The sequence below is a fragment of the Arachis ipaensis genome, chromosome B6 (genome assembly GCF_059453495.1).
Source record: "Arachis ipaensis isolate K30076 ecotype BB chromosome B6, ASM5945349v1, whole genome shotgun sequence".
Lineage (NCBI taxonomy): Eukaryota > Viridiplantae > Streptophyta > Magnoliopsida > Fabales > Fabaceae > Arachis > Arachis ipaensis.
Window position 1 is genome coordinate 12,851,398 of NC_142441.1, and position 20,563 is coordinate 12,871,960.

General features: G+C 35.5%; 1 protein-coding gene across 5 annotated transcripts; it reads left to right on the forward strand.

Annotated features, from left to right (window-relative positions):
- Positions 1 to 5,568: 5,568 nt before the first annotated feature.
- On the forward strand, positions 5,569 to 17,829 carry LOC107645955 (protein SEMI-ROLLED LEAF 2). Of its 5 annotated transcripts, none has more exons than XM_088489825.1 (19): positions 5,569 to 5,670; positions 6,176 to 6,314; positions 6,658 to 6,732; positions 6,854 to 6,969; positions 7,121 to 7,235; positions 7,661 to 7,789; positions 7,963 to 8,010; positions 8,666 to 8,868; positions 8,962 to 9,158; positions 9,381 to 9,664; positions 9,766 to 9,912; positions 10,062 to 10,451; positions 10,549 to 10,698; positions 16,022 to 16,094; positions 16,201 to 16,325; positions 16,431 to 16,622; positions 16,703 to 16,837; positions 16,956 to 17,093; positions 17,393 to 17,829. In XM_088489825.1, exons 2-19 carry the CDS (start codon positions 6,180 to 6,182, stop codon positions 17,648 to 17,650), a joined length of 2,910 nt encoding a protein of 969 aa, XP_088345951.1. In that variant the 5' UTR covers positions 5,569 to 5,670; positions 6,176 to 6,179; the 3' UTR covers positions 17,651 to 17,829. The 5 variants fall into 5 exon arrangements, with proteins under 5 accessions (XP_088345951.1, XP_088345950.1, XP_088345952.1 ...); XM_088489824.1 differs by having other exon boundaries at positions 5,575 to 5,905; XM_088489826.1 differs by having other exon boundaries at positions 5,589 to 5,905; positions 6,858 to 6,969.
- Positions 17,830 to 20,563: the final 2,734 nt, after the last annotated feature.

The following is a 20,563-nucleotide window of genomic DNA, read 5'->3' on the forward strand; positions in this document are numbered from 1 at the left end:
TTCAAAACGGTAAAGCCTTTGATCACAGGGTTCTGTTCCACTAAACCCATTCCTTTCACTCTCACCTTCATGAACCTTCTCCACGAACTCGATTCATAGTTTGTTAGAATCCAAACTGTAAACACACGCTTTCTCAATCTAACTAAGCAAATAGTTTGATAGCCAACAACTTCTCCCCATTTGAAAATATTCATATGGCAACTGTCATCATGAGAACCTCTTCTTGCTTCTTTAGGAACCCTTAAAAACTTGGTTTCAACGCTTTCATCTTCATCATTGCCGTTCGTGATTCCATGAGACATGATATAAGGCCTAAAATAAGTGCTATCTTCAGTAAGATAACTGTAGCAATCCGAGATGAAGTGAATGGCGCCATTGCAAATCACAGGCATGTCAAATTTTAAATTCCTAGATCCAGCAAAGAAACAGTTCTTCCTTAAGCTCCAAGCACCTTATTTATGACTATAAACATGGCAATCAAAATGTGAACTCCAATCTTCATTGTCAAAAAGAATCAACCTGTAATCATCAGAGTCGCATTCCAGTGTCATGGAGACACTATGAAGATTCCCTTGCTGCTGCAAGTGGTTGGGGAGGGGAATGTGTAAAAGGTAACAAGTTGCTGGATTGATGATAAACAATTATGTTCGATGAAGACAAAGAAATAAACCGTTGCTTGAGCTTAGAATCTTGAGCCGCGAGCGCGCGATGAATCCTTGCATGTTTTCAGGGACGCCGGAGGAAAGTTCCTCTCCCGGCAAAGGATGCAACTCGACGTGGTCGTTGTGATTCAGATTGTTATCTCTTTGAATGAAGAAGCATGAAGGACGATCTTTCTTCAATGAGTTTTCTGCTTGTTTTGCTACAAAGTATGGAGTTTGTGGAAGCTCTAAAAAGAGTTTTGAAGAAGATTTGAGTTGTGGATTGCTTTTGCAGGTAACCAAGACAATATCTCTAATAACTCATCATTAGACATTGTAGCCATTGTGATCAAGATCAACGATGACTTACTTATTTGAAAGCCAAGAATGAAAATATTTAAGAAGGGAAAGAGGAGTGGAAATTTATTTAAGGGAAGCAACTACGACTTAATTATGTTCTGATTAATTTAAATCCAATCATATCATATCATATCTAATCTATTAAGATGAAATTTGATTTAAATTAATTAGAATCAAGTCTATAATGATATCTTTAGTTAAATTTTAAATTTTATAACCGTATCTTGAAAAAATTTGACCAAGTCTAATTAAATAGACGTCTGTTAGAAAAAAAACAAAAATCCAAAAATAAGAACATATTTAAAAGACATAAACCCTCCATCTAATTATAATTTGAACCGCAATTGTGACCAATGGTATTGGCATCTTTTCTTCATTTAATTGTTTTTTTTCTGTATATTGATTACTCCTCTTTATTTTGATTCGATTTGATTGAATGGTTGATTGAAATTAATATTTTACTAACTGGCTAACTACCAATAAGCACTGCATTGGCCGATTGGTGGATGATGTGCGATTCAAACAACATTAGTGCAAATCATTGCAGAATATACAGGATGTCAGTTACAAACAAAAATATGGTAGACACAACATCAATTTTCTTGAAAGATACAAGGTTGTGGATTCTTTTTCAGAGCTTGGCTATTTTCATCATTCCTCTGAAAAAATTTCTCCCTTGTCATATTCTGATTTTTGTAATGTCTTGTCATATTCTAACTGACACCATAATATTATGATAAAATTCTTTAGGTGTTTTAAGAAGATTAATTGAGTACTATTTTACAAGAGTCTCCAACTAATTGCTTTGAGTATGTACGATGAATATTGATTGTACATGTTCTATTTTACCTCTTGGTGTCAAGACTAATAATGTTATGTTTAAAAAGGAAGATGAAAAACTTAAAAGTGTTCTAATTATGTAGAATACCATAGTTAATCAGATTGTTTATAAACAATGTTGATATAATCAACAGTGATGATAGGTAGTTCAAAAGATTAGTTTTACAAAAGTACGATATTTGTTTTTCTTTGCTGTAGTGTATACGGATTGAGGAGTGTTAGGTAAACAATGACCATCTTGAACAACATGAACAACTACCAATCAAATAAAAATACACTACATCCTAATTTAATGCTACTAATTAAATTTAAGATTAAGAGTAAACTACCATTTCTACCCACGAAAGTTGAAAATGTTGACACATCTACCCATAAAAAAAGAAAATTACCATTTGTACCCATAAAACATGAATTCCATATAACAAAATTATCCAAACACTAAAAAATCACATAAAAACCCCAAATTACCCTTATCATCATCCGCATCATCCACCCCTCCTTCTCTCCTTCCCTGTCTCTTCCTCGCCTGAGCCAAACTTTGAGTTCAAAGGTACTACCAGCTCATTTCCTTCATCACTACTATCACCACCACCACCACTATACCTCCATTATCATCTTCTTCACATAAAGAAACAACAACAACAATAGAAAAAGCAAATTGTCTTAGACCACCGCACCACCATTGGCCACCACCAAGTTGTCGCCCCTTCACCCGATTTTCTCTCTTCTTCCTCTCTCTCGCCCCTTCTCACCCCTGTTCCCTTCTCTGATCCTCTACGTAACCACCACCGCGGCACTCAACAGTCACTGGCGCCGTCAAGTCCCACCCAACCTCCACTCGCTGCCACCGCGTCCTTTCCCCCTTTCTTTCCTCCCCCACCCTTTACCTCTCTCTTTCTTCTTCTTCCCCTCGCCTCACCTCCGCGAGACTAGGACTACCGTCGCCTTCTATTTTTGCCGCCTTTCGCAACTCTAGAGCCGCCGCCGCTGCCTGATTGCTACCGCTGCCCCTACCCGTTCAAACTAGCCCTCCATCTCTCGCTGACACAGAGCTCCGATCCAGCCCATGTCCAATCTGCGGTTCCACCCGCTCTTCCCTAATCTGCAAATTCAGAGACCACCGAACCTACATCACGCAACAATTCGAAAAAGTAGAAGAGAGAAAGAAGCAAATCACAGAAGGGAAGAGAGGAAAAGAGAGAGGAAGGAATTGACAGAGTTGACGGACTCTGGCGGTGGCAACGAGCTCAGAAAATGGAAGGAGAGAGAGAGGATGGGGTTAGTGGTGGTGGTGGAAGGGAAAAGATGATGCAGATGATGATAAGGATAATTTGGGGTTTTTATGTGATTTTTTAGTGTTTGGATAATTTTGTTATATGGAATTCATGTTTTATTGGTACAAATGGCAATTTTCTTTTTTATGGGTAGATGTATCAGCATTTTCAACTTTCGTGAGTACAAATGGTAGTTTACTCTTAAGATTAATTTACTCTTTTAACCCTATTAATTCACATTGTTCACACATTGTTAAAAAATGTTGTTGGTTACCTATACCTTTTTTTATTAATTTCTATAAATAACTTATTCAATGTAATAAACATCCATATTACAAATGTCATAATAATATTATTAATCATAATAAATTTTACGTTACGAATATTCAAATTCCATACTATTTGAATTACTTATATAAGTCTCTTATCACTATTCCTTCAAATTACATCAAATTTAGCACAATAAATTTATTTTCGAACTACACAACATCTCAAACTTACTCAATGGAGATAACTATGTTGAATGTGAAAAGTGTACGAAAAAAGCATATGAAAAAGGAGATAACTACATTTGTGGCACATGTAATCAAACACCACAATATCCAACAATAAGGTAACTCTATATACTTTTCATAATCCCATCTATCAAATTATTAATTACTAACCCAATACTTATTTTAGGTTCAAAATTCAATTAAAAGTTTCAGATCAAAGTGGTACAACAACTTTTGTACAAGAAAAATAATGACATTGAAGCACTACCCCAATTGAAAAATTTGTGCAACCTCACTTATATTTGAAGTCAATGTAAATGATTTTAATCTTAAAGAAAGTTCTTAACAATACACTGTTACCAAGACATTTGTTTCAACCAAAAATACTAAATTTCAACATTCATTACAACAAATAAAACAGATAATACTGAAAAAAATTTCACTTATTTTAGTTATTTTAGACATCATTTTTATTTCTAATTTAAATTATTCATTGATTATAGGAACCAACTTCGCCAACACTAATATCATCAGACGAATATCACATACCCATCAAGAGATTAAGGAGAAAGAAAACTATACAAATTTAAGACACATCTTCCGAAGAAGAACATACTTGTAAAGATGGAACAAACAACACAATAGAAAGTACATATAACTCAATAATTCATAAAGTACATGCCTTCACAAGAACTTACACAAAAAGAAAAAAAATAACAACTCTAACAACAACCAATAAAAAAAAGAGGACGAGCGCCACATAAAAAGACCAAGTTCATCAACTAAAACAAATGCAAAAATCAAACCACCAAATAAAAATGTCATTTTGTACATACAACTCTAATATCCAAATCTTTTGTACTACAAATTATTTTAAATAAAATACCTTTTAAATTTAACTTTAGGTTCACACATTTAATTTAATTCTACAAAACATAAAAAAATTTAATATTTATTATATACTATCATTAATTTACCGCCCCGCGCATCGTGCGGGTCTCCTTCTAGTTAATATTAAAGATACCTTTATTAAAAGACACATGTATAAAGAGACATATTTATAAAGACACTTTCATTAAATATAACTATTAAAAAATATTTTTATTAGACACACCAAAATTTGAACCAGATATAGCATATTAAGAGACATATAATTTAACGTTCAACTAGGCCTAACTTACAATTTACTATTTAATAATATTTTTTATTTTAATTGTTTTTGGTAAACCAATGAGGCTTAGGCCCAGAAAAGGGAAAACACTAAGAACGGGGATTTTAGTTTTCTATTTTAATTTTTATCCTATTTTATTTTGGTTGGACTTTAAGCCTTATAGAGGAAAAAAACACTTCTGTGAGGTCCATTTCATTTTTTGTTGATTGAGGCCCAATAGTTAATCAGATTTTCCGCCCAATTCTATACCAAAAATGGGGTTTTAATTTCACTAAGAAGTATTTCAATTTCACTAAAATGGGGTTTTAATTCTATACCAAAAATAATTTTTTTTTAAAGTTGGACTTCTAGTTTTAAAGTGTCTTTGGTGTTTGTTTCCTTTGGGGCTTCAGCCCCGCAATTTTATAAAAAAAAAAAAAAGGTATTTTTTTATTAAAAATATTGCATGTGATCTCATTCTCACCGTATTAAATACGGATTAGTAAGTTTCCTACCAAAAAAGAGAGCGAAAAAGACGGATTAGTAACTGTCATGAGTCGGCAAGCTACGGATTCAAAACCAATAAACAACAGATGATGTGAAAAGCGAAATACATTTGAAGATGACTACAATTATAATCCAATCTAAAAAACGGTAACTTCTACCAAACGCTATTTCATAAAAATAGTTAAAAAAAGATAATTAACGACTAAGGTCCAAATTTTGGAGTCAAATTAAAGGGTAAAAATGGGAAAGAAGGGTGAAAAAGTTAAAGACGACAAGAGAGCTTCAACATCATTTCCTAACACAACGTCAAGGCATAGAAAACAACCAAACAGATTTTCGATTGTGGGGATGGTTGCACTCAAAAGTCAAGTAGCAGAATTTTGAAACCAAGCTCACTTTTAATGGTTGAGGAAGTTGAACTACACTACACTACTCTAGTGTACTACTACACAACACTGACACAGTCACGTGATCTATATAGCTCATACTCTCTGTCTCTCTTTAAGCTTTGCTTTAACTTGATTCAACCAACGCGCCATTTTTTTTCAATGCTTATGTTATCGCTTCCTGTTTCTTCTACTTCTTCTTCTTCTTCGCTTTCTATTTTCACACTTGCTAGATCTGCTTCATAAGGACTAGGTACAGTTATATATATGCTTTTTCTGTTTCACACTTTTATCCGTTATTTTCGGTTGGCTTTTCTTTCCTCAGATTCTCAGAAACCTCGTCACCCTCCCCTACCATGTCTGCCTTTTTTGCTTTTTTCAACTTTAGCCCTTTCTCATGCACTGTGCTTCGAGCTTTTTGCTTTTTTTTTTTTTAATATACTTGGGTTTGAATTTCGATGATGTGATGTGTTTTTGACCGAATATTGGTTTGATATATTGTGTGGGTTTTGAGAATTTGCAGGGGAATGGGGTTCATCTCAAGGAAGATCTTCCCAGCGTGTTGCAGAATGTGTGTTTGCTGTCCTGCATTGAGGTCAAGTTCACGCCAGCCAGTCAAACGTTACAGAAAACTTCTTGCTGACATCTTCCCCAAATCCCCTGTATGAACTACTATCCTCGTTCTGTTCTTGTGTTTGTCACAGTTGTAGATGATGCCTCTTTTCTAAACCAATGTTGCTGTCAACTGTCACCTTGTCCTTGCTGATGCTCATGCTGGTTTCTTGTAGAAAATTATCTCTTTGCTCATGTTGAACCTCCTTGTTAATTACTCTTGATTGTAGCGCACAATGGTATATGTATATATATAGGCTTGAAGAGATATGATTCTAATTCTAACAAACTAATAAATCAAACAATTTTGTTGAGTGGGTTTTTTTTTACACTTTACCATTCAATTATACAAGTGATGGAGCCCAAACACTCATGTTTTATGATGTCTCTCAGGATGAGCTCCCAAATGAAAGGAAGATTGCCAAATTGTGTGAATATGCTGCAAAAAATCCTTTTCGGATTCCAAAGGTATCTTCTCTTTCATTTCATTCATATAGAAGTTTGAGAAAGGGGGAAGGAGAATAATATGAATATCCTTCAATTAATTGAATCTGTTGCTGAAGTTCATGAAATCTACTTTTCCTGCTAGATAGCAAAATATCTTGAAGAAAGGTGCTACAAGGAGCTCCGATCTGAGCACATCAAACTTGTGAATATTGTAGCTGAAGCTTTCAACAAGTTGATTTCTCATTGTAAGGTGCAAATGTAAGTTTTTCATGATTAATTAGCCTTTTTTTTTGTGCATTATGTATGCGATTGACTGGTATTGAACTATTGATATCTCATGCATTGCATTCTTTCTAATTTATATAAAGGAGCCTGTTATGAAGATTTCCATGTCTTCCCTACATTGCAGAGCATACTTTGCTGTTGATGTGCTTAATGTGGTTTCTGAGCTTTTGGGCTATTCCAAGCATGATGCTATTCAAATACTTGGGTGCCAAACTCTAACAAGTTTCATCTACAGTCAGGTAATTGCTAAAATTCAAGAAGATTAAGATGAGTTTCGGTTGTTTGCTCATGTGACTTGTGTACGTGATGAATATTTTTACTCAGAACTTTCGTTTAGCCGGCCTCCCTTAGGAGTGGGAAATCGATGAAATGAGCAAGTTGCTCCATCGAGAATGCGTTTTCGACTTAACTTGCTTAACCAGAATACCTGGAATAAACTATGTATCAGACCAGAATTGAGAGTATATTTTAATATTGTAATATTAATGACAAGTAATCTAGTCAAATAAAAAAATAAGTTAAGCATCTCTACAATATTTCAGATACCTTTTGTCATTGCGAATAATGATGATTTTTTCTCTTCCTTATACTACTAATACAATGTATGAAGTAGCTGATGCTATTTTGTCTCCGGTGTTCATGATTTTACCCAATGAAAGAACAGGTGGATGCCACTTATGCTCGTAGCATTGAAAAGTTAGTAAGAAAGGTATGCATGCTATCGAGGGAGCATGGTAAAACAAATGAGAATCGCTGCTTGAGGGCATCAAGCTTGCAATGCCTTTCAGCAATGGTAATTTATACTCCATTTGTCATTTGATTTTGTTTGTGTTTCTGCTTTTTGCTTAATTCCGTTCATTGAGGTGTGATTTTGTGTATGGTTTCTAATACTAATTTTTATGGTTGTAGTGAGGTTTTGATTTTTATCATAAAGTCAAGTTAATTTGTCTGCCTTTTCCATGGCAGGTTTGGTTCATGGCTGAGTTTTCACACATTTTTGTTGATTTTGATGAGGTAAGTTATTGAGTTATCCCACTGAGTAGTCTTATAATGAAGCTTATATTGCATTTACAATTCCAAGTTGATGGGAGAGAAAATGAGTGTCTGCATATCCCCACTTTGGGAGAGAAAATGTCATGAAATTTTGTACGGCTGCATTATCTAAGGAATATGTTGTTTCTTCTTTTCATCAAATTGATTTTCATAAGAAAACCAACTGATGCTTTAAGGTTGAAAAGTTGTATGATTGAGTTCTCATCATTGATGAAAATGTCTATTTTTGTGTAAATATTACTCTGCAAGAAATGGAGATTAAGGTTTAAATGAATTGAAAGCTCTTTGATGTTAACTTGCTGATCAGGGAGTTTAGTTAATCGCTGTGTTTGACCTCTTATACTTGGTAAAACCCTTCACATTGACTCTGAGAAGCTCACAAGGTGTGGGGGAAAAAGAAAATGAAAAAAAAAAATTATTCTTAAAATGAATGATTTGAAGCAAATTTTCTTAGCTAAATGCTCCTAATTTGATTTCTAATAATTAATTGTCATAAAGGTTTGCAGGTTTCCCAAATAGCACTCAAACCAAATGACTTTGTAGTGGCCATTTCGCTAAGGTTTTAGAGTTTCAGATAGGTACCATCCCTGATCTGTTGGTTTCATTCTTAATGCAGATCATTCGCACCACTTTAGATAACTATATGCAGGACAGGCAAGGTGAAGATGCTGATCTTAGAGAAGGGCCTCATCATAATTGGGTAGATGAAGTTGTGCAGTGTGAAGGCCGGGGTGGTTTAGTTGTTGGTAATGACACTCGCTCTAGGTGCTTGATCATCTGGCAGCAGCTAGAAATAAAGGATCCTTCCCTGTTGACAGGGTAATAGTTCTTATTAATAGCTTATAAAAGAATTTAGATCATTTATTGGTTGTTATACTTCCATTTTCTGATTTGTTAGTGTCATTGTTATAGAGAAGAAATGGGAAAACCTGAAATATGGGCTCAGATATGCATTCAGAGACTGGTTGAATTAGCCAAGGAAAGTACAACGATGCGTCGTGTATTGGATCCAATGTTTGTTTACTTTGATTCCGGACGACATTGGTCTCCTCCAAAAGGGTTAGCAATAATGGTTTTGTCTAGCATGGCCTATTTCATGGAGAATTCAGGTATTGTTCTCTTCAGCATTTCTCAGTCAAATCTTTGTCTGAAATCAAACCCAATAATATGGTGGATGTGTTGTACTGTTGTTTGGTTCCACTTCGTAACTTTGAACATTCATGGATTTTAAGATTCAAAACAGCTATTAAACAATGCCATATAAGATTCTTATGCAAAATCTTGTACTCTTGTCCCATGAATTTGCCATTTTTTTCCACCTTGTTTTCCAGGGAATCAGCAGTTGATTCTAGCTTCTGTCATACGTCATCTGGACCACAAAAATGTCTTACATGATCCCCACCTTAAAGCTAGCATTATTCAAGTTGCGACATCTTTGGCTGTTCAAATTAGAACTGGGAGAGGGTTGGTAGAATTTGGTTTTGTTGATGACCTTTGCAGGCATCTTAGAAAAAGCCTTCAAGCCTCTGGGGAATTTGTTGGAGAGCAAGAGCTGAACTCAAATATCTTGCTCCAAATCTCCATTGAGGAATGCTTACTAGAATTTTCCAAGCGAGTAGGTTCATGAATGTGCATTCTTTGGCCTAGAAAATCATTTTACAATTAGTTAGATCTCTCTGCTTCCAACAACTAAACTGCTTCATTTTCTATAACTAGGTCTCTGATGTACGGCCACTGCTCGACTTGATGGCCATAACCTTAGAAAATTTGCCATCTGGTGTTCTTGCCAGAGCAAGCATTGGATCACTTATAATCCTTTCTCGAGTGGTCACCGTAGCATTGCCATCTTTGTATTCACAGCAGGTGAAAGGAGTTCATTGTATGCATGTTTCAATTTGAAGCTTAGTGATCATTATGTATGATTTTCATATTGATTGAATTGTTAGTAATAGGAAACCTGTTGTTTTTTTCCTGGAATATATCCATTAACAAAGTTTTATGCTTCCTTCTAGGCATTTCCAGAAGTGCTTCTTATGCAACTCATAAAAGCAATGCTGCATTCAGATCTGGAGACTTCAGTTGGAGCACACCAGATTTTTGCTTTAATTCTTTTTCCAAATTCTTTCCATTCACATTTAGTGCCTTCACGGTCTAGATCTCTGCACAATAAAAGGCCTTCCCACAGTACATCTGCATCTGCATCAATTTCAGCTTTAATGGAAAAGCTTCGCAATGGCAGAGACAGCGCCAACCTAGAGAATCATGGCGACATTGTTGATGATGGATGCAGAGAAAGAGGCATTGTGGAAGAAGACCGGAACCAGCAGGGCCGTGGCTCTAAGATTTCTCCCAACTTTTACAAGCTTAAATCTGTCATTGATAGCACTAGTTTGACCGAGTCTGTGAGTAATTGGACAGGTTTATGCTACTATGTTGTTATTCATGATTATTTGTGGAAATAAATTATTATTTATCAAGTTTTGTTATTGAACTGGCCAGGAACCATATATTATGGAGCTAAGTGAAGATCAAATGGCACAGTTACTTTCTGCCTTTTGGATTCAAGCCAATCTTCCTGACAATTTGCCTTCAAAGTTTGAAGCTATAGCTCACTCTTTCATGTTAACACTAACTGTTTTACGCATAAAGGTATACTTCTGGATTCACCTATGTTGACTCTGCAGCGGAATTTTGACCTCTAATAAATAGAAAGTAATATAAAATTGAACATTACTCACAATAATACACTCGCTATATAATTATTAAAGAGAAAAAAAAAAGAAAATGAATAATTGCTATGGATGTGAATTCCTTTTTTTTAATTGAATTGAATACATTTTGATTTCACTCATTTATATAGTTTTCTAACTTCTATAAATAACAAGAGAGCATACTATAAAATAGTTTCCTATAAAAGCTTATTAACTATCCACCATTTTCTCTCTTCCATCCTTTGTCTACCTCCCTTTGTTTTCTCTCTGCCTTTCTTTTATTCTCACAATTCTCCACCTCATTCACAATTTGAAATCTACTCAAATTTTGGACGATCAAAGTGTAGTATTCATATCCGGTTGCATCATTTTTACAATGACTGCTTACATACCCTTGTTCAGGATCAAACCAATCGTAGTTCCTCTATTTCTCCATGTAATGCCTAACATGAAGCAATATTGAGCAATTCCAAACAGGTGTTGGAACTTGTTTCCTGACACTACTTTAGCCAACATATCAACAGGGTTTTCATCTGTGTATACTTTTATAAGAGAAATGTTACATTTCTCTATAATATCGCGCACGAAGTGATATCTTACATCAATATGCTTGGTACGAGCATGATGAACCTGATTTTTAGCCAAATGAATTGCACTTTGACTATCACAACTCAGATTCATGCAATCTTGCTTCAACCCCAAATCATCTAGAAGACCCCTTAGCCACAATGCTTCTTTCACCCCTTCTGCTACTGCCATGTACTCAACCTCTGTAGTAAATAGTGCCACTATAACTTGTAACATCGATCGCCAACTAACTGGAGCACCTTGTATTTTATATACATAACCAGTCGTAGAACGTCTTCTATCTAGATCACCAGTATAATCAGAATCAACAAAGCCGCTGATTTGATATGATTTTCCACTAAAGCATAAACCTGTGTCAATGGTACCCTTCAAGTATCTTAATATCCACTTGACTACTTCCTAGTGTGCCTTATCCGGGTTTGCCATGAACCTGCTAACAACACTGACTGCCTGTGAAATATCTGGGCGTGTACACACTATAGCATACATTAGGCTACCGACTGCACTAGCATAAGGTACATTTTCCATGTAAGCCTTATCCTCTGCTGTTGTGGAAGATTGTTTACCAGAGAGCCTAAAATGTGGACCCAATGGCGTTACCACCAATTTGACATTTTTCATTTCAAACCTTTCAATAACGCGCTCAATGTATCCTCTTTGGCTCAAGAACAATTTTTGACTTGATCTCTCTCTTTTAATTTCCATGCCTAATATTTTCTGTGCAGCACCCAAGTCTTTTATTTCAAATTCTTTACCAAGTTGAACCTTTAACATATCTATCTCTACCTTGCTCTTAGAGGCAATAAGCATGTCATCCACATACAATAGAAGATAGATATAATCACCTCCAGGAAGCTTACAAATATATACACAACAATCATAATTACTTCTGGAAAAACCTTGTTTTAACATAAAGGAGTCAAATCGCTCATACCATTGTTGAGGAGATTGTTTCAATCCATATAGCGATTTCCTTAAGCGACATACCTGACTTTCTTTACCCTCAACCTTGAAACCCTCAGGTTGATACATGTAGATTTCTTTCTCTAAGTCACCGTGCAAGAATGCAGTCTTCATGTCTAGTTGTTCCAACTCAAGATTACCATGAGCGACAAGACTTAAAAGCACCCGTATGGAAGTGTGTTTCACCACAGGAGAAAATATCTTATTGTAATCAACACCTTCTTTCTGTGCAAATTTCTTTTATACTAACCTAGCTTTGAATCTTGTACTATATGACTTAGTAGGATCTTCTTTTCTTTTATACATCCACTTACAACCAATTGCAGTTTTTCCCACGGGCAATGGGACCACATCCCATGTCTTGTTCTTACGAAGAGATTGCATCTCTTCCTCCATAGCGACCAACCAACTCTCTCTATCTTTGTCTTTGATAGCATGTTTGAAGGTGACCGGCTTATCATCCTCCATTGAAAGTGCATAATCTACCAAGTTTACCTGCCCATAATGTCTCAAAGGCTTGTTTGACCCAAACTTCTGAACAAATTTATAATTCCTCTTTGGCCTAATAGATGCCAAAGAATGCTGCTGCTGCTGTTGTAATGCATGTGCATTTTCTCGCTGAATTTCCTCATGATCAAGTTCATCCTCTGCGTCATCTCGAGTAGCATTAGGATGCTCCACCTGAAAATTGCTAGAGTCTATTTGTTGGTATTTAGACTCTATCTCCACCACTTGAGTATTTGAAGTTTTTCCAACATCACCATCATCTAGCACCATATCTTTAGACAAAGCTACCATAGATCGTTCATCAAAGGTAACATCCCTGCTAATTACAAACTTAGAATCATTTACACTCTAAAGGCGATAGCCTTGAACCTCTCTTGGATACCCCAAAAAGATTGCCTTCTTAGCTCTATCATTAGGCTTATTATCTTTGACATGATAACAGGCTGTGCATCCAAAGACTCTGAGTTTCTCGTAATCTGCATGTTCCCCTGACCACACCTTATAAGGTGTGTCTCCATCTAGAGAAGAATGTGGGGATCGATTCACTATGTAACAAGCTGTAGCAACCGATTCTGCCCACCATTCTCTGCCTAACCCTGAATTAGAGCGCATACATCTTGCCTTCTCAAGTAGCGTACGATTCAGTCATTCGGCGACTCCATTCTGTTGTGGTGTTTCTCTAACTGTCCAGTGTCTTGCAATGTCTTCTCGGTCACAGAACTCCTTAAAATTTCCATTCGTGTACTCTGTGCCATTATCAGATCGTAGAGTTTTTAGCTTCCTACTTGTTCGGTCTTCAACCATTGCTCTCCACCGCTTAAAAGTATCGAATACTTCATTCTTATGTTTGAGGAAGTAAATCCAAACATACCTGAAATAATCATCAACAAAAGTAACAAAATACCTGGAACTACCCTTGGAAGTAACTTTAGCCGGGCCCCAAACATCAGTATGCACGTAGTCTAACAACCCTCTACTTTTATGCTTGCTTGTAGAAAACTTCACCCTATGTGCCTTTCCATACACACAATACTCACAAAATTTCATTTGTGGTTTCTTCATATTCTTCAGCAAACCTTGTCCACAAAGCAATGATAGACCTTTCTCTGACATATGTCCAAACCGCATGTGACATATTCTTGTGCAATTTGTTTGATCTCTACTTCCACCGATTCCAACTGATAACTCACCTGTGACTGTTGTCCCCAAAAGAGAATAAAGATTACTGTGACGAACTCCCTTCATCACTACCAAAGAACCACGAACAACTTTTAGTACCCCATTTTTCGCAACTATTTTGCAGCCATTTTTCTCCAACAAACCTATGGAGATAAGATTTTTTCGCAAGTCTGGAATATGCCTCACATCCTTTAAGACTCTTACTCTTCCATCATGCATCTTGATTCTTATAGTACCTAACCCCACAGTTTTACAAGCATGATCATTGCCCATTAAAACTGTGCCACCATTTATGCTTTCATAGGTAGCAAACCACTTCCTATTTGGACACATATGATGAGAGACTCCTGAATCAAGAATCTACTTACCGGAGATTTCATAAAATTGTTCTGTTACAGAGTAACAATCCTCCTCATCATTTGAGACGTAGCTTGCTTCTTGCTTTTCTTTTGGGTTGTCGTTATTCTGTTTCTTGAAAGTTATCTTTTTATTTGGACAATTTGCTTTAAAATATCCAGCCTCACTACATTTAAAGCATGTTCTCTCCGCGTGAGGTCTAGATTTTGGCCTAGACTTTCCACGCTTATTACCTTTTCCTCTTTCATTAGTCCTTCCTCTAGCCGCGAACAATTCTTGTACTTGATCATTATACTCTCTTCCATTTGAAGATGACATTACACTTGTAGCAACCTTACGTAGATCATCCGCTAAAAGTGATGCTCTCGCCTCATCCATGGTCAGAGTGTCACCCACCAGCATCAATGTCTGCACCAGATTTTCATAGGACTTCGGTAATGAAAGTAACAATGAGTGACTGGTCTTCATCATCAACTTTCACATCTATATCCTTTAAGTTTGATATGATCCTATCAAACTTATTGATATATTCTCGAATTGAGGTGCCTTCCTCCATCTTGCATGTATACAATTTGGATTTTAAGTAGATCCTGTTAGTTAGAGTCTTCGTCACGAAGTTACTCTCTAACTTTGTCCAGACGCCTGCTGTAGTTGTTTCTTCGTTCACCAAGAAAGCAACATCCCTCTCAAGGCATAAGATTATTGCAACCCGTGCCTCAAGATCTAATTCTTCCCAATCCTCATCTTTCATTCCTTCCGGCTTTTTCTCTTTTTCCGCTAGTGCCTTGTGTAACTTTTGTGGTATAAGCAAATTTTTCATCTGCATCCTCCAATAGGAAAAATCATTTTTATCATTGAACTTCTAGATTTTATATTTGCCTACTTTGACATTACTACTAGTAGAAGCCATTATATTCAAAATTGAATTTTACCACTCAAATAATGAATAATATAACGTTGGCTCTTGATATCAATTGTTGAGTCTGCAGCAGAATTTTGACTTCTAATAGATAGAAAGTAATATGAAATTGAACATTACTCACAATAATACACTCGCTATATAATTATTAAAGAGAAAAAAGAAAGAAAGAAAATAAATAATTGCTATGGATGTGAATTCCTTTTTTTTAATTGAATTGAATACATTTTGATTTCCCTCATTTATATAGTTTCCTAACTTCTATAAATAACAAGAGAGCATACTATAAAATAGTTTACTATAAAAGCTTCTTAACTATCCACCATTTTCTTTCTTCCATCCTTTGTCTGCCTCCCTTTGTTTTCTCTATGCCTTTCTTTTATTCTCACAACCTATGTCCGTACTGTCCTTTGAATGTTTGTATACATGAGTCATCCATAAAACTGAATGCATGATCTTAAAATTCTTACTGTGTACACTTTACCCCTCACTGTCTTTATTTTATCTTCCTTTAAATATAGAAATACAGAAGTATAGTGGAATTAAAACTTTCAATTATGCGGAAATTTACTGCCGTTTTGCTTGACTGTAGAAGATTTCATATGCTTTTACTGCAATAGTCTCATCAAAGACTTCGTACTATTTTGAACGAATTTGAACTAGAATCCTGATCTTAACATAGTTCTGTTCTGAAATTTTCTATACAATTATTCTGATTGAGAAAATCTTTCTAAATGTAATGCTGCAGAACCTTAAAGATAATCTATTGGTCCGCTTCTTCCAACTTCCTCTTTCTCTCTGGAGTATGTTGTTGGACCCAGGTAACAGTACGACCTATATAGATTATTCTTATGAAACATTTTTACTCTCAAGCAAATAACTGATTAAATAAAAGAAAATAAATTTGGCATTCCCATGATCTTGCAGGAATGTTGCCCCCAGCATGTCAGAGGTCTATCTTTGTATTCTCTGCAGGCATGTTGATGTTTGCCTGCAAATTATATCAGATTCATGATCTGCATGATATGTTCACATCATTAGCAATATCTGAAGTAAGTGATATGAGATGAGTATACTATTTTTTAGCCTCTAGTGTCCGCTAGAGGACTGTCCTATTTCCTGTTAGAATAAAAGCTCCATTGTATTTAACAAATCAGGTTGATCCATTCATGGGAATCAGTGATTATCTTCAAGTATGTGCTAAGATGGATGTGGATGTGAAAGGATATGGCACTGCTGCTGATAATCAGATGGCAATATCGGTATTATCTGTGTTACGGAACAAAATACCAGAATATCTCCAGGCTACAAAAAATGTTTTGGTTCAGAATTTGACTAGCATCACTGAGGTATTACATTTTATACATTTGACTATGGTTTTTCCAAAATCAACCACTTTCAGTTTTTTATTTTATTGTTTCTTCTTTAGCTGGATGCAGATCACCTGGACACCCTACTGTCAGAGGCATTCAGGCCTGATGAAGAATTCATGTTTGGTCCACAATGGGTTCTTGATAACAATCAAATGATTTTGCATTCCAAGGAGTCAATGTCACTAGATGGGGTATGTTGTCCCTTAGCATTTGTTACTTCTTAATGGGTGATTAGTGCCATCCTAGTGAGTTTTGTAACTTCAGTTTGTCTCCAGAAATACTTTAATTTTGATTATCTTGGTGGTTCAGGATGTTCTATCAAGTTCAGCAGTTGAAGATGACTCAATAAGTGAAGCATCTGTTTCCGATTTCTCTCGATCTATTCCAAAGATGCCTGCGTCACCTTCACTACTTCGTGTTATCAGCGTTGGACGGCTTATGGAATCGGTACACTTTTCTCTTTAGTACATGCATGTAAAATAAGAGAAGAATAGGTTGCTAAAGCAGGGTGCCGTGTCCATTCCACTGACCATATAAAATTCTAATTAAGAGGTTGAAGTTACCAAGTAATTTGAAATTTGTTGATGCAATCAGATTCCCTTCTTTTGCATCCTTGCATCAGAAAAATATCAAGCATAATTAATCTGGTCCAAATCTGCATGTCTCAATCTACAGATGAGAATACCAAGTTACTGTCAGAGATTATATTATTGGTGAACACTCATTGTTATATTCAATGTTTCTAGGCTCTAGAGGTAGCTGGTCAAGTTGCAGGGACTGTTGTCTCGGCTTCTCCTATCCCATACAGCGCCATGGCTAACCAGTGCGAGGCCATTGGTACCGGCACAAGGAAGAAGCTCTCAAGTTGGCTGGCCTATGATTATACTCAAGTAGCTGATAAATCACTGCTCAAAGTTTCTGATAATAGTAATAGGGATTCCTTGGTCATGAAGCTACCTCCAGCCAGCCCCTTTGACAATTTCCTCATTGCTGCTGGGCGTTAAGGCTAGATCATGCAAAAGTCATATGCTATGTTCATATTTGTATAGCTATTATTCCTTAGTCATCAATTCAATTCAAGGACCAGTCACAAACTTGATCTATATAGCTTATGCTAAAGTTGTTGGAAACTAGTTTGTAAACAATTTTTCCATATAATTTATATTAACTGTTATGTTTTTTATATCTCGACAGAGCTACTAAAATCTAGATCTTATGAACAGAAAGTTGGATAATTTAACTTAATTCGGCAGAAGTTCTATAAAGGAAGTAAGGGGTATTAACTGTATTTTAGAAACACCAATTATTATCTGCTTTTTTCCTGTTTGGTTTGAGATATATATATATATATTCAAGAATCCACTCAGCTGACGTAGGCGCAAGTAGATGACAATGTTGTAAAACTTTGTGTGGTGGTAGATTCTAATTCTAGTGATTAATAGACCAAATCGATAGAAGGAGCCAAGTTAACAAGAATATATCTTATCATTGCCTTTTGGCCAACTCAAAAGGCATAATATAAGTGATCAAGCTAACCAACAAAAATTCAGTCCTACCATTCTATTTGGACAATTTTTCGAAGAATAGTGTTAGGTAATTAATTTTTTAAAAATTATTTTGCTTATCTTAAATTTTAGACTTTAAATCATAAATATTTAATTTTACATTCTAAGTTATAAATTCTAAATTTTAAAATTGGTTAATGTCAGTTAACTAAAAGTTAGTTGAAAATTTTCTTTTTTGGCTTCCTCTTCAATTTCCCTTTATATTGGCATCTTTATTAAGGAAGATATGCCTCACCATTAATGATCAAGTATACAGTGAGGAGAAGATATGCTTCTCATCATCATCATCATCACCATCATCAGTTATTTTCTCAGGTCAAATTGGAATCTCAAAATATCATCCACATACTTTATGCACCAAAGACAAACATTATTGGATCTTCAAGTACAGCAGTGGCAAATGAAAAGAAGATAAGTATGCATCATTTAAAGCACAATAATATTTGATTTGATGGGCATTGTTGGCTATTGTATCAAAAGAAGACAGGCCCGGACTGGTGGACTATCTCTTTTCGGTTCCGTTAAGAAACCAACTAGCAGTAAATCCAACTCTATATAACTATATATGTATATGATAATACTAGGGGTGTACATGGCTCGTGCCACATTGGATTTGGCTTAATCCAAATCCAACTCAAAATATAGACCGGGTCTAATTTTTAGATTCTAACCCGATTCTAAACCCGATGAAACATACGCACTTTCGAGCTGGGTAAAAACCGGATAAAAACCGAGTGAAATCCGGGTCTTTAGCATGTAAAAATCACCTAATCTCCAACCATTATTTCACAATTCACATAGTAAAATTCACTTAAAAAAATATAACAAGAACAAACCATTCTCTAAAATTAAAGCATAACCATAATCAATACTAATATTGTCTAATAACATCAAATATTTAAATCAATGCAAATAACACAATATTATGCATTAGTCTAAATTCTTATGCATTTTAAACATAAAACATTAACTTATAATCTTATAATGACTAATAACACAAAATATTAAGGTTTACAATATTTAAATTCCACATAAGAATAGCCATCATCCATCATTAATAACACAAAATATTAATTGTGTATGACGAACAAGCCACCGGACCGAGTTCGGGTGACCCGAGCTATGGCCCGGACCCGATTGAAAATAATGACCGGGTCTATTTTTAAAACCCTTACCCGGTCCTAGACCCAATGAAATCACACTAAATTAGTCTCTAAAGTGTTTGGGGGCGGGCTGGGTCTTCGAGTCGGATCAGGTCATGTACACCCTAGATAATACTAAAAAGACAAAAAATAATCTACCTAAATAATCTAAATTTATTTTATTTAATATTTATTTATTTATGCAATTAAGTATCTTTTAAATATTGTTCTTTATTTGGCCTTTAGAAAAAATAAAAAATAAAAAACAAATAACTTCTTTAACTTTTTAAATAATTGATATGTGAAAATAGGTATTTAAATTAATTAAATAATAATAAATCCTTAACAAGATCGACTAAAGACTGAAAATTAAAGGATAACTAACCTTTCTCTTTATTTATTATAAAGTGCATTAAATAAAACTATAAGAATATATACCCATTTTGGTACTCAAAGAATTTTAAATCAGGTATTTTAGTCTCCAACTAAAATTAATTACTCGATTAGTCCCTAACAATTAATTTCGTCAGTCATTAAGGTCCTTAGTTCCGTCAACTCTAATGAAAGACAAAATGGTTACTGAAAACTCTAACATGGGACAAAATGATCCCTGACAACTTTAACAAGGGACAAAATGATCCCTAACCCCTTATTCGAAAACGACACTGTTCTTCCCCAATTTTTATCATATCTCGCATAACCCTAACATTCATACTCTCCACCTCCACAATCTTCTTTTCCATCTTTTCCTTCCTTCTCTTTAGCTCCAAGATTAAGCTATGATGTAATTGTATACGTGTCGCACCTACCTCAACATGTCTGGACCACACACTTTTTAAATCTTTGTGACTGGTACATCCACCAACTCTGCACTTCTCCCACCAAAATCATCCACTTCAACGTCTTTGATAACATCACCTCCAATCCCAACAACGTCCACGACATCTTCAAGACCAAGTTCCACAACTACTCCAAGGACACGCCTTTCTCCACTCTCCGGCAAGTAATATAGATTATTGGACATTAGGACATCATGAGAAGATTCTCCTTTGACATCATATGCAAATTCTCATTTGAAATAGACCCCGAGTGCTTCATTCCTTCTTTCCCGGAGTCCAAGTTGGCAAACAATTTCGACCTCGCATCCAAGCTATTACAATGAGCAATGTTACCGTTGCCGCTCATATGGAAACTGAAGCGATTACTGAAC

Excerpts from the sequence above, each read along its gene's own strand:
- LOC107645955 (XM_088489823.1), top strand. The coding sequence starts at position 5,668 with ATGGTTGAGGAAGTTGAACTACACTACACTACTCTAGT. Across the intron at positions 9,159-9,380 it reads CTATTTCATGGAGAATTCAG|GGAATCAGCAGTTGATTCTA; the intron begins GTATTGTTCTCT and ends CTTGTTTTCCAG. Across the intron at positions 16,326-16,430 it reads CATCATTAGCAATATCTGAA|GTTGATCCATTCATGGGAAT; the intron begins GTAAGTGATATG and ends TTAACAAATCAG.